The sequence below is a fragment of the Pan troglodytes genome, chromosome 11 (genome assembly GCF_028858775.2).
Source record: "Pan troglodytes isolate AG18354 chromosome 11, NHGRI_mPanTro3-v2.0_pri, whole genome shotgun sequence".
Lineage (NCBI taxonomy): Eukaryota > Metazoa > Chordata > Mammalia > Primates > Hominidae > Pan > Pan troglodytes.
Window position 1 is genome coordinate 41,260,004 of NC_072409.2, and position 12,943 is coordinate 41,272,946.

General features: G+C 42.4%; 1 protein-coding gene across 2 annotated transcripts in view; it reads right to left on the bottom strand.

Moving 5' to 3' along the window:
* Positions 1 to 10,602, bottom strand: part of LOC107976733 (stimulated by retinoic acid gene 6 protein-like) — a 52,222-nt gene extending 41,620 nt beyond the window's left edge. Inside the window, exons 1-2 of one of the 2 annotated variants that reach the window (XM_016961293.3) lie at positions 10,482 to 10,602; positions 2,867 to 2,957 (exon numbers count right to left, since the gene is read on the bottom strand). In XM_016961293.3, the coding sequence (XP_016816782.1) occupies positions 2,867 to 2,926 (60 nt within the window). In that variant the 5' untranslated portion in view covers positions 2,927 to 2,957; positions 10,482 to 10,602. The remainder of the gene's footprint in view (positions 1 to 2,866; positions 2,958 to 10,481) is intronic. The other variant, XM_016961292.3, reaches the window with a different exon arrangement.
* Positions 10,603 to 12,943: the final 2,341 nt, after the last annotated feature.

Sequence of the window (12,943 nt, forward strand, 5' to 3'; positions counted from 1 at the left end):
CACGCCTGTATTCCCAGCTACTCAGGAGGCAGAGGCAGAAGGACAGCTTGAGCCCAGGAATTCAAGGCTGCAGTGAACTATGATGGTGCCATTGCACTCGAGTTTGGGTGAAAGAGTAAGGCTCTGTGCCCCCAGGTCCAAAAAGAAGAAAAAAAAAAGAAAGGAATTTAGGCAGGAAACTTTTCTATTGCTCTTAAAAGTAATAAGGCCTAGAAATGTAGAGGATGAGGTCAGGCATAAAGGCTCACGCCTGTAACCCCAACACTTTGGGAGGCTGAGGCAGGTGGATCGCTTTAGCCCAGGAGTTCAAGACCAGCTGTTGTAACAGGGCGAAACCCTGTCTCTGCGGGGAAAAAAAAGCAAAATTTAGTGAGATGTGGTGGCACGTGCCTATAGCCCCAGTGACTTGGGGGGCTGGGGTGGGTGAATCACTTGAGCTCAAGAGGCGGAGGCTGCAGTGACCCAAGATCACACCACTGCATTCCAGCCTGGGCAACAGAGTGAGACCTTGTCTCAAAAAAAAAGAAAATGTACAGCATGGTATGACCCACGTTTTTTCAGGGTTTTCAAGTATGTATCAAGGCACTAGATAACTTGACTCTGGAATTTGCTAGGAGTGTAGATATGCTGTCTTCCTGACTGAATAGCCCTATTATTCACATACCAAAACTGAAACTGGGATAAGCAAATTTGACAATAAGCCCTGTCACCCAGACCTTTCCTTTCCTAATTTGTAGCTTCCATTTGTGTAATTAGGCCTAAAATCTCTTTTTTGAATAGGTATACAGCAGAAAAGCAAACATTCAAAGCAGTACAGAGTAAGAATTTAACATCTAATACGTAGAGCTTGTTAACTCAGCACTACTGACATTTTGAACCAGATACTTCTCTGTTGGGCAGGACTGTACTGGCCATTATGGGATGTTTCGTAGTACCCCCTGGTTTATACTCATTAGATGTCAGTAGCTCCTCCCCCATCCACCATTCATGATAATAAAAAATTTCTTCAAACATTGCCTAAAGTTTCCTGGGAAACAACTGCTTCCAGTTAAGAATCACTGCTTTACAGAATTGTGATAAAACTCTATCATAACATAAAGATAAAATAATAGTACAAGTAGGACTATGTAGTCTACAATTTTCTGGGATTACTCATAACCTCTGTCTTAGTATTTTTCCGATTTTAAAATTCTTGCTCTCACAATTCCTATATATGTCTAAATATCCACAATGCTGTGATAATTTTCATATATTCCCCTCAAAAATATAACATTAAAAACTAACAATACTCTCAAAACTCTGGGTTTCTTCTGTACTCTCTCATAATTTATCCAAATGTACACTTCACTTCTCCATAAAAACCTTATTGTTAAGATTTCCCATCTCAGCATTCTTAATAACTTAAAATGAACAGACTTCTGACCAAGAAAGCAAATTAAACTCTCATTTCTCCATTAGAAAAAACAAAGCCAGGCCAGGTGCTGGTGGCTCACACCTGTATTTCCAGCACTTTGGGAGGCCGAGGCAGGTGGTTCACGAGGTCAAGAGATCGAGACCATCCTGGCCAACATTGTGAAACCCCACCTCTACTAAAAATACAAAAATTAGCTGGGCATGGTGGCACATGCCTGTAGTCCCAGCTACTCAGGAGGCTGAGGCAGGAGAATCGCTTGAACCTGGGAGGCAGAGGTTGCAGTGAGCCAAGATTGTGCCACTGTACTCCAGCCTGGGCAACAGAGTGAGACTCCGTCTCAAAAAAAAAAAAAAAAAAGAAAAAAAAAAAAGATGGTTTTTTGTCAGTTATTTACAGATTCTAGCAAACACACACGGAATACCGATCAGTTTTAGATTTCTAAGTTTTCGAGTTGATAGAAACACCAGATGGTTTTAAATTAGGAAAAGCTAATCCAACACAGAATTCAAATAAATATTACTCTTGTACCTTCCTTTTGGCTTAACATTTAGCTTCCTTCTTAAAGCTCTTCGGTCAGTGAATAAAGCTGTGTGACAAAATTCATCTCCTTTTCTCATTAGCATCATTTACGTAATTTGGCAGGGTGCAGTGGCTCCCGCCTGTAATCCCAGCACTCTGAGAGGCTGAGGTGGGCGGATCACCTGCGGTCAGGAGTTTGAGACCAGCCTGGCCAACATGGTGAAACCCCCTCTCTGCTAAAAATACAAAATTAGCCAGCCATGGTGGCATGCACCTGTAGTCCCAGCTACCTGGGAGGTTGAAGCAGGAGAATCACTTGAACCCAGGAGGCAGAGGCTGTAGTGAGCTGAGATCGTGCCACTGCACTCCAGCTTAGGCAATAAGAGCAAAACTCCACCTAAAAAAAAAAATATTCAGTTTTTCCCTATCCAGATTCTTCATCAGAATAATTTTTAAAGTTACACAGTACAGGAATACATTATTTTTTAATATAGATAGGGTCTTGCTATGTTGTCCAGGCTAGACTCCAACTCTTGGGCTCATGTGATCCTCCCGCTTTGGCCTCCCAAAGTGCTGGGATTACAGGCGTGAGCCACCATGCCACATTCTTTTTTATAAAAAAATACAAAGAAGAGCATTTCATTTTAATACTCTGTCAAATAGTAAATGTGATACTATTCTTTATCAGCCTACTCAGTAACTATGAATGAAACCTATATACATTATCCACCCACTGAAGCAAAAAGAGACATCCATAAAATTTAAATAGGTGTTGCTCAACATATCTGTCACACTTGAGCTACTTTACCTTGTATGAAAGACCAACTCAAAAATCCTCAAAGACAACCTTTATTTTATTTGATTAATTGGTTATGGGTAAAATGTATAAGTAACTTATTAAAAAGGGGCAATATACTTTATAAGAAAAATTACCACAGTAATTCCCAAGAAGAATGTGACAATAAGCTCTTTGACGATAATATTGTGCATCATCTGGTTTCTGTTCCAAAGCCTTAGTCAGTTCCTACAAAAACAAACATGTTGAGTGTCAGTAAAAGGTATTCAAAAGCCATCAAATTCTAATTAAAACATAATTTTTAAACAAATAACTTATTATCAGAAACTATTTGGAGGAAAGATAACAGGGATGTAATCTTGGAGTTTTTCCTCATAAGAGGATCTCCCCTTCTGCTGCCCCTCCTCCCAAAAGTAGACAATCTAACATAGTATTTCTGTACTGTAAAGCATTTAGGGGTCAGGTATGGTGGCTCATGCCTGTAATCCCAGCACTTTGGGAGACTGAGGCAGGCGGATCACCTGAGGTCAGGAGTTCGAGACCAGCCTGGCCAATATGGTGAAACCCCACCTCTACTAAAAAAACAAAAATTATCCAGGCATGGTGGCGCATGCCTGCAATCCCAGCTACTTGGGAGGCTGAGGCAGGAGAATCGCTTGAACCTGGGAGGCAGAAGTTGCAGTGAGCCAAGAACACACCACTGCACTCCAGCCTGGGCAACAAGAGTGAAACTCCATCTCAAAAAAAAAAAAAAAAAAAAAAAAAGCATTTAGTTCCTGACCTACAGAACTCAATAAATGGTAATTATTATCACCTCACATATTCTGAAGAGTTTAATTGATATGCATTGACCATTACAGATTTTCTCCTTCTAACTTGGAGAAGATTCAAACATCATATAGAATTTGAAATTCCTAGAAAATGTGAAGCTGTCCAATAAAGAAAGACTAAAAGTTAAATCTAGAGCTCAAGGAGGTTAAGACAATCAATATCTACACCATCAAGCTTACCTGGCCCTCTCTTATCCTCTATCAATAGCACACAACTCTAATAAAATGCAATTAAACATCCTGTTCAAAGCCGAGATATAATCTAATAGATGGCTATGGCAACTGATCAAGAGTTAACATTAGAGAGATTAAAACTTTTTCACCCTGTGCAGTCATAACATATAGGTGTGGTAGCTGGAAAAATAATGATGTAAGAGATTATACAATTAGGGAGATCAAGGGCAGATGCAGGAACACAGGAACACTTTTATTTTCTGCCAACTACCTACAAACTCTAGGGATTTGGTAGTTTTCTTAAACGGTAAAATTATTTCAATAGCCACATGTGTCACTGACTTTGCTTTAACCTAATAGATAATTCTCACAAAGCAATGAATACAGATGCCCCTCAACTCACCTGGGGTTGCATTCAATCAACAGAAACAAAGTGTGGCTCAAACTAAGAGAGCAAAGAAGCTATAAGATGCTACTTCAAGGGCCTCACTTTGTACCTTGCAGGCTGTTATAAGGAATTTGGACCTTAGGTGTGATGGAAAGCCATGGAAAGTTCATTGTTAGTAGGAGAGAGAAATGGTCCAATTTACTCTTTTCAAATATCATTCTGGTTGCTGTATGGTGAATACATTATAACAAATCAGGACTGGAAACACAGACTTCTTAGGAAACTAATACATTAAGTCTAGGCTAGAAAAGGATGTTAGCCACAGAGGTGATGAAGAGAAATACAATGAGCTGGAATATATTAGAGCCAGCAAGACTTGCCAATGTGGGATAAGAAAAATTGAAGATCACTCCAGGATTTGGGGCTTACTTAGATCTATACCTGGCATCCAGTAGGCACTCAATGAAAAGTATTGATTTCTCTCCTTGCAGACTTTTTCCGCCTTTTCCCCAATCTCTAATTTGACCACATCTCCTTGGCCACAAAATATAAAAATGTTTGCCTCTCTAGTCTTAATCTTCTCAGAGCCACTAGTAACCCCTTATCAAATCCAACTGATTCCTATCTGACTTGATCTCTCTGTGGCCCCTGACAATAACCAGACCTTTCAGCTTACCATTCTGTTGCTTTTTAAAAACTAATGTTTCCGGGCTGGGCGCAGTGGCTCACACCTGTAATCCCAGCACTTTGGGAGGCCGAGGCAGTTGGATCACCTGAGGTCAGGAGTTCGAGACCAGCCTGATCAACATGGCGAAACCCCATCTCTACTAAAAATACAAAAATTAGCTGGGCATGGTGGTACATGCCTGTAATCCCAGCTACTTGGGAGACTGAGGCAGGAGAATCGCTTGAACCCAGGAGGCGGAGGTTGCAGTGAGCCAAGATCATGCCATTGCACTCCAGCCTGGGTGACGAGCGAAACTCCATCTCAAAAAACAAAAAACCTAATGTTTCCCTTGGGCTCAGTACTTAGACTTCCTCCCCTTTAGAAACATTCTTTGACTCTTTAAGTGGTGTCGGAGGCTTCACATATGTCTTGAATCATCCTGATGACTCAAGTCTATCTTGAGAGCCTAGACAGTGCTCCTGTGCAATATCAGCATAGTTTTCTCTAGACTTCACCCAAAATGTCCCAGAGGCAATTCAAATACGAATATTAAAAATCTAAAACTAATTCCTCCCTTCAAACCTATTCCCCCATGCTGAATGCAATCTTCTAAGTGCTATCATCCTAGGTGCTATTTAAGTGAAAGGCACCAATTCCTACTACATTCCCCCAGCCAGAAACTCAGGAGTCATCCCTTATATTCCAATCATCACCAAGTCCAGTGCATTTTACATAAAACAACTCCCCTCCATGCCCACAATCACTGCCCTGCATGCAGATATTCATCTTTGACCTGGTCTGTACCACCATCTTCCTGCTATCCACTATCCCTTGTGTCTCCTCCAATTCATTATCTACTCTGCTTTTAAAGTAGGTTTTGTAATTCAGAAAATTTCATTCCCTTCCTCCAAATTCTTCACAGGTCTCCATGATCATATGATAAAACTGAAAACCATCTGTTGAGATTTAATGCCTTTGATGGCCTGGCCTCTCTCCACTTGTTTAACCTTTATCTCCTAGCACTTGCCTCCTCACATTTTATGTGCTAATACTACTGAACAACTTGTATTATTCCCCAAACAGAACAGTTATGTAGTATTTACCATGTGCCTGGCACTGTACTAAGCATATGATACAGGGTACCTCACTTATCTTCAAAATAAACCTTTCAAGTAGGTCCTATTTGTTTCCATTTGACAGATGAGAAATCTGCTCTGGACTGATGACAGGAACCTTACTGAAGTTACACAGTTATCATGAAACCAGAACTTTGACCCAAGAGTCTCTGACTCCAGAGCCTGGGTTCTTAACCACCACACATACTGGGCCCTGAACGATTCTCAAAATTCACACGTTTTCTCTCCCTACTGAATTTTGCAACCTCCTCTGTAAAGTTTTTAACTCCCTCAGTCGGATTCTATTCTGCTACGCTCATTTTATACACAACCCCATTACAGTAGTTACCTTATATTTTAATGATCTGTTGACTTGTCTTTCCACTAGACTGAAAACTCACTCACTGAAGCTTATCCATCCTTAGATTCCTGATTTCCAGTACAACATTCACCACTTAATGTTCATTCTTTGTTGAATGAATGAAAAATGTGAAACAGCCTATGTGATAAGAACATTCCCCTTTATTCCTAATTGGATGACCTTATATCAAATATACACATTTTAACTCACATAATACCAAGTGACCTGAATCCCAAATGCCTGTTAAAGTAGCCCTTGGGACAATCCAGGAGAAATACACTCACATTCATCATCAAAGTTTCGGCCCTACTTATCATTACCAATTATTTAATAATTTACATTGACCTGTTCATCTTTGTGAGGTCATCTCACAGTTTAAAAAGAACATTTCTTCTTAACACAGCTGGTTCTTATCATGATCATCCTCCCCACACCCAGGGTTTCTGATTCTGGGTCTGTGGTGGGTCCTGAGAATTTGCATTTCTAGGGCCAGGTATGGTGGCTCACACTGTAATCCTAGCACTTTGGGAGGCTGAGGCGAGTGGAACATTTGAGGCCAGGAGTTCGAGACCAGCCCGGCCAACATGGTGAAACCCCATCTCTGCTAAAAGTACAAAAATCAGCTGGGTGTGGTGACACACGCCTGTAATCCCAGCTAATTGGGAGGCAGCGGCAGACTCACTTGAACCTGGGAGGCAGAGGCTGCAGTGAGCTGAGATTGCACCACTGCATTCCAGCCTAGGCGACAGAGCAAGACTCCATCTCAAATAAATAAATAATTTGCATTTCTAATATGTTGATGCTGCAGCTTATCTGGAGCCCACACCTTTGAGAACCACTGTTCTATAGCACTAGACTAAAATTTGGAAAACCTGTGTCCTGAGGCCCCCCCCTTCTGCCTGTAACTGGTGTGTCTCTATGACAGATCATTTGGATTTATTTGAATCTCTGTTTACTTTTTAAGAAATGGGGTTTCTTTATGTTGCCTAGGCTGGTCTTGAACTCCTGGTCTCGAACTCCTGGTCTCAAGTGATCCTTCCACCTCAGCCTCCCAAAGTGGTAGGATTATAGGCATGAGCCACCACGCTTAGCAAGGTCTGCTTTCTTACGTACACTGGGAAAAGGAAGAGTAAGAAGTACTGGACTACATGAGTCACAAGGACTTTTTTTTTTTTTTTTTTTTTGAGATGGGATCTTGCTCTCTCACCAAGGCTGGAGTGCAATGGTACAATTTCGGCTCACTGCAACCTCCACCTCCTGGGTTCAAGTGATTCTCCTGCCTCAGCCTCCCAAGTAGCTGGGGTTACAGGCGCCTGCCACCATGGCCCAGCTAATTTTTTGTATTTTTAATAAAGATGGGGTTTCACTATGTTGGCCAGGCTGGTCTCAAACTCCTGACCTCAGGTGATCCACCCGCCTCAGCCTCCCAAACTGCTGGGATTACAGGTGTGAGCCACCGTGCCTGGCCCATAAGGACTTTCAATAAGAATTTGCACTTCTAGTGAATTGCCACGTCATGCTGTTACTGCTGGCCCAAGAGCCACACATTAAAAACCAAGGTACCAGTGCTAACCACATGACTATTCTATCCAGTTCTACTCCTAGGTATATACAATCAAAAGAAAGAAATGCATGTGTTCACCAAAATACACAAAAGAGTACTCACAGAAACTTTATTTATGCTAGCTAACAACTAGAAATAAACCAGACGTCCAATTAGAATAAATTGTGCTATACTTACATTTATACAACATATATTTATACAATTATACAATGGAATACTACACAGCAATGCAAAAGAACTACTGCTTCACACAATATGGATGTATACTCATGGAATGATTAAAGCAAAAACAGACTGCGTACATTGAACAAAGCACCTACTATATGATTCTGTTTATGAGTCCAGAACAAGCAAAACGAACAGATGGTGATGGAGGTCAAAACAGTAGTCAGCAGGACAGTAAGAAGAACTGCTGGCTGGGAAGGAGCATGAAGGAACCTTATGAATGGAAATGCTCTATATCTTGATCTGGGTGGTGTACACGTATCTAAAAACTCATCAAACTGTAGACTTAAAATTTGTGTTATTTACGTATGTCATATATGCCTCAATAAAAAATTTAAGGCCGGGCATGGTCACACCTATAAACCCAGCACTTTGGGAGGCCGAGGTAGGCAGATCACCTTAGATCAGGAGTTTGAGACCAGCCTGGCCAACATGGCAAAACCCCATCTCTACTAAAAAGTACAAAAATTAGCCGGGTGTGGTGGTGTGCGCCTGTAATCCCAGCTACTTGGGAGGCTGAGGCAGGAGAATCGCTTGAACGTGGGAGGCGGAGGTTGCAGTGAGCCGAGATCGTGCCATTGCACTCCAGCCTGGGTGACAGAGTGAAACTCCGTCTCAAAAAAAAAAAATTAATAAGTAAAAGAAGATAGAAAGTGACAATGAAGTTTATTATATTAATATTCTTTAAAAGCAAGTTTTTTTTTTTAAGACAGAGTCTCACTCTGTCACCCAGGCTGGAGTGCAGTGGCACAATCTCAGCTCACTGCAAACTCTGCTTCCCAGGTTAAAGCAATTCTCCTGCCTCAGCCTCCTGAGTAGCTGGGACAACAGATCCACACCACCACACCCCATTAAAGTTTGTTTTGTATTTTTAGTACAAACAGGGTTTCACCATGTTGGCCAGGTTGGTCTCGAACTCCTAACCTCAAGGGATCCGCCCTCCTTGGCCTCCCAAAGTGCTGGGATTACAGACATTAGCCACCGCGTTGAGCCTAAAAGCAACTTTTATATAAACTGGATTTCCAAAGGATGTACTAGCCCTAACATGACAATTAAGAAATGTAAATTCAAAGTAATAGCTATCTAATATAAGGAATTACAGAGAAAAATTTTCACTGCTTCCTGTAACATTATCCCAAAACTGATCCCAGAAGCCTTATTGCTGGTATCTAAAGGTCTATATATTTAGATTCAAAAAACATACCTGGGCCCTAAAAGGCCATACAGGACGTGGCTCCTAGTTTCCTGCCCAACCTTATCTCCTAATCAAATGGGCCCTCTAATAAAAAGGGCCTTTTTGCTGCTCCATACACAGGCCAACTTCATGCCTACTTCAGGATCTCTGCATTGGCTCTTGGTCCTGCCTGGAATGCTCTTTCCCCAGAACTTCTAAGCGAATTCTCTTGCTTTTTCAGGTCTCTGCTCAAATATCACCCTAACAGAGGCTCCAGCACCCTATGGCACATTTCTTATAAAAGCCATAGCTAGAAAAGACGCCGTCTTGCCTCAAATTGTTAACGTTACTTATGTTAGATTATAACAACAAAACAGGGTTTCCTTTTTTCTGTGCTTTAAAGCAAAAAACAAACAAACAAAATGAAAAACAAAAACCTCCTGGTTAAATTCTGTGACCCACAGCATCATTTATCTTTAGGCTCTTCTTTAGCTCCTATTATTTAACTCTTGCTCTTTTACATTCCTTTACAGCTTTATAGTTTGTCTTCACTGCACACCTGCAAGAAGTGATTTCTTGGTTAGCTAAGTATATAACTAAGACTAACCCATAGCAATCAGCGCCTTTGCACACAGCAACTCCTAAAACATTTTTAAATGAATAAACAAATGAGTGACTAATGAACTATGACAAGACATCTGGAAAGTTTCAGGGACGTGAGGGAAAAGGTTTTTGTTCCAGTAGACTGACTTCATACCGGCACTTTTACAAAAGAATGGCAACAATGATGTCAAACGAAAAAATTAATTTTTATCGAGCCCAGAGTCCACTTTTCTCTTCTAGTCATAACTGCCATTAAAAAAGAAAAAATCCTTTCAGCCCAACTACAGTCGTCAACCATGTTCCCAATAAATGGAGGAGGTTTTTCTCAGAAGCTGCAGGAATGCAAGAGTCTGGAAATGGAAAGGGCAAGACAGGAGTCTGAGGTAACGCGAGGAGACTGAGAATCTCAATACTGGGGCGGAGACGCAGTAACCACAGGACCCTGGGTCCCAATCAGGTGCTGCTGGGAGGAGGCGCGTCAGCCAGGGGTGGAGCAAGCAGAAAAGGCTCTCTCACCTCTAACGCCGCAGTGGATTAGAGCATCTGAGAAGCTCTGGAAAAAACCTCTCAGGAAAACAACGACTTCAGCAGGACCCACTAGCCAAGGAAAGGGGGATAAAATACATAGCAAAGGGAAGGAAAAACACGCACCTCTGGGATGCTGCAGGTCCTGTTGCAGCCGCCGCCATCCCTCGAAGTCACCGTTGCTTCTGCCAGAGCTGCTACTAGCGCGCTTATCAGCTCCGCCACCGCCCAAGGGGGAAACTTCTGCAGAAACCCCAACCGAGCTTCCGTCTAAGTAGCCAACGAGCAGCCACGCAGCGTGCTGCTAGCGGGACGGGAGGCTACGCGCGGGCGCGTGGCCTGCTGGGGCAGTGGAGGACCGAGTCTTCCCAGCCCGCACCCTGGCCTGGGACCCGCGCTCCCAGTCCCGGGACCCGCGCTCCCAGTCCCCGCCCCTAGCAGCCATGGTTATGGAGGCCCGGGCCAACACGTTCTCCTTCTCTTCCACCGCGCCCACTGCTGCGGTCACTCGGACCAAGCCTCCAGGAGTAGTAGCTCAGAAGCACTTTTGTAGCATACCGTTACCCCTCAGGAGCTTAGCGGTTAAGGGCGTTTGCATGTCTTTTAGTAACACAAGCTCCAGGCCGGGCGCCGTGGCTCACGCCTGTAATCCCAGCACTTTGGGAGTCCGAGACGGGTGGATCACGAAGTCAGGAGTTCAAGACCAGCCTCGCCAAGATGCTGAAACCCCGTCTACGAAAAATACAAAAATTAGCCGGGCGTGATGGTGGGCGCCTGTAATCCCAGCTACTGGGGAGGCTGAGGCAGGAGAATCGCTTGAACCTGGGAGGCAGAGGTTGCAGTGAGCCGAGATCGCGCCACTGCACCACAGCCTGGGCGACAGAGCAAGACTCCTTAATAAATAAATAAATAAATAAATAATAAATAAAATAAGCTACTTCGAGCTCCGTTTTCCCTAGGTTTTATCATGGCTGCCACAGGTGGCCAAGCCCTTTCGTCTCCGTGATGTCACTGGAGGCTGCGTGGTCTTTTCAGGGAACAGAGGGGCCTGGATGGCGCCTGGATTCCGGCGATCGTTGCGCTGGGAATGGAAAAGGGCTGGGACTCGCTGGAAGTCGTTCTGAACTAATAGAGCTAAAGGCCTTCTGGTTCCTGGGGAGACGCGCCTGGCCCCCGTGTACTATTCATTCCCTTCCTCATAACTCCACAGCCCAGGCTTTCTTCTTAGTGGGCTTCCTAGACCAAGAAGGAAAACCTTTTCTATCCGAAAGCACTGAGGGACAGAAGGTGGCCTAAAGTGATCTCAGGGCCGCTTTGTTTCCCATCCCGGTCGGTCAGGCCTTCCGTCAGCGCCCTTTGACCTATGCAGATCGGATGCGGAAAGCTGCCAGCGCCTTCCAGGGATGGGGGCAGAATGGGGAGCTGGAGGGAGTGGTCTTTTTCTAACTTTATACCACTATCAAACTGTGTTCATTCATGTAGCTTTATAATAAGTCTTGAAGTCCTGTGACTTTATTCTCCCAAGATTGCTTTGGCTTATTCTAAGGCTATTGTATTTGTAGGTGAATTTTGGAATTAGCTTGTCAGTTTAAAAAAAAACAAAACTGCTAGGATTTGTACTGGGCTTGCGTTGGATCTGTAGATCTGTTTGGGGAAAACTAGTATATTAACAATACTGTCCTTCAATCCATTAATATCATTATTTCCCACCATTTATTTAAGTGGCCTCTAATTTTTCCTGGTAATATTTTGTAGATTGTACACATATTTATATCTTAATGTTTGGATCCAAGTTGTGCTTGGATCGATTGCAGTATAGAGATCAAACATATATTTCATTAGATTTATTCTTGAGCAGTGTTTTAAATGCGATGTTAAATAGCATTTTATTTTTTTATATTCTCGTTTGTTGTAAGAATATAGAAATGCTACTGATTTTTACATATTGATGTTATATTCAAGCATGTTGCTAAGTTCCCTTATTATTTGTAAGGGACAAAAAGACTACAGAGTCTTTTGGAATTTATGTGATTACAATCTTCCAATCTGTGAATAGAGATGGTTTAACTTTCCTGTAATCTTTATACCTTTTAGTTTTGTTGCTGGCTAGTATGTCCACTATTGAATAGAAATAGTGATAATGGACTTCCTTGTCTTGGTTGTAAAATCAAGAGGAAAGCATTCAATATCAAGTGCTTTTTCTGCCTTTATTGAAATGTTCATATGTATTTTTAATAATCATATGTTACTGTTATATAAAAATAATTTTAAAATAATATTTTAATAATAATGTTACAATGTAACCAATTACATTGGTTAATTTTCAAATGTTATCTAAATGGCCAATTGTCCTTCCGGATCCCCATTGATTCCGATTGGGATGGCACTGTAAGAGAGGCAGAACCAGTGAAGGAAACAAGGTTTTTTCAGGAGTTATATACAGGGGTGGTCCAGTGGTGGTGGGCTGGCCTGGAGAAATACTACCGTTTGTATTAAAAAATAAAGCATGTAGTCCATATAGCATATAGCATTTTCACTTAGAACCCTCCTTCTAGCAATCTCCATTTAACCCAAAACAAAGGGCCTCG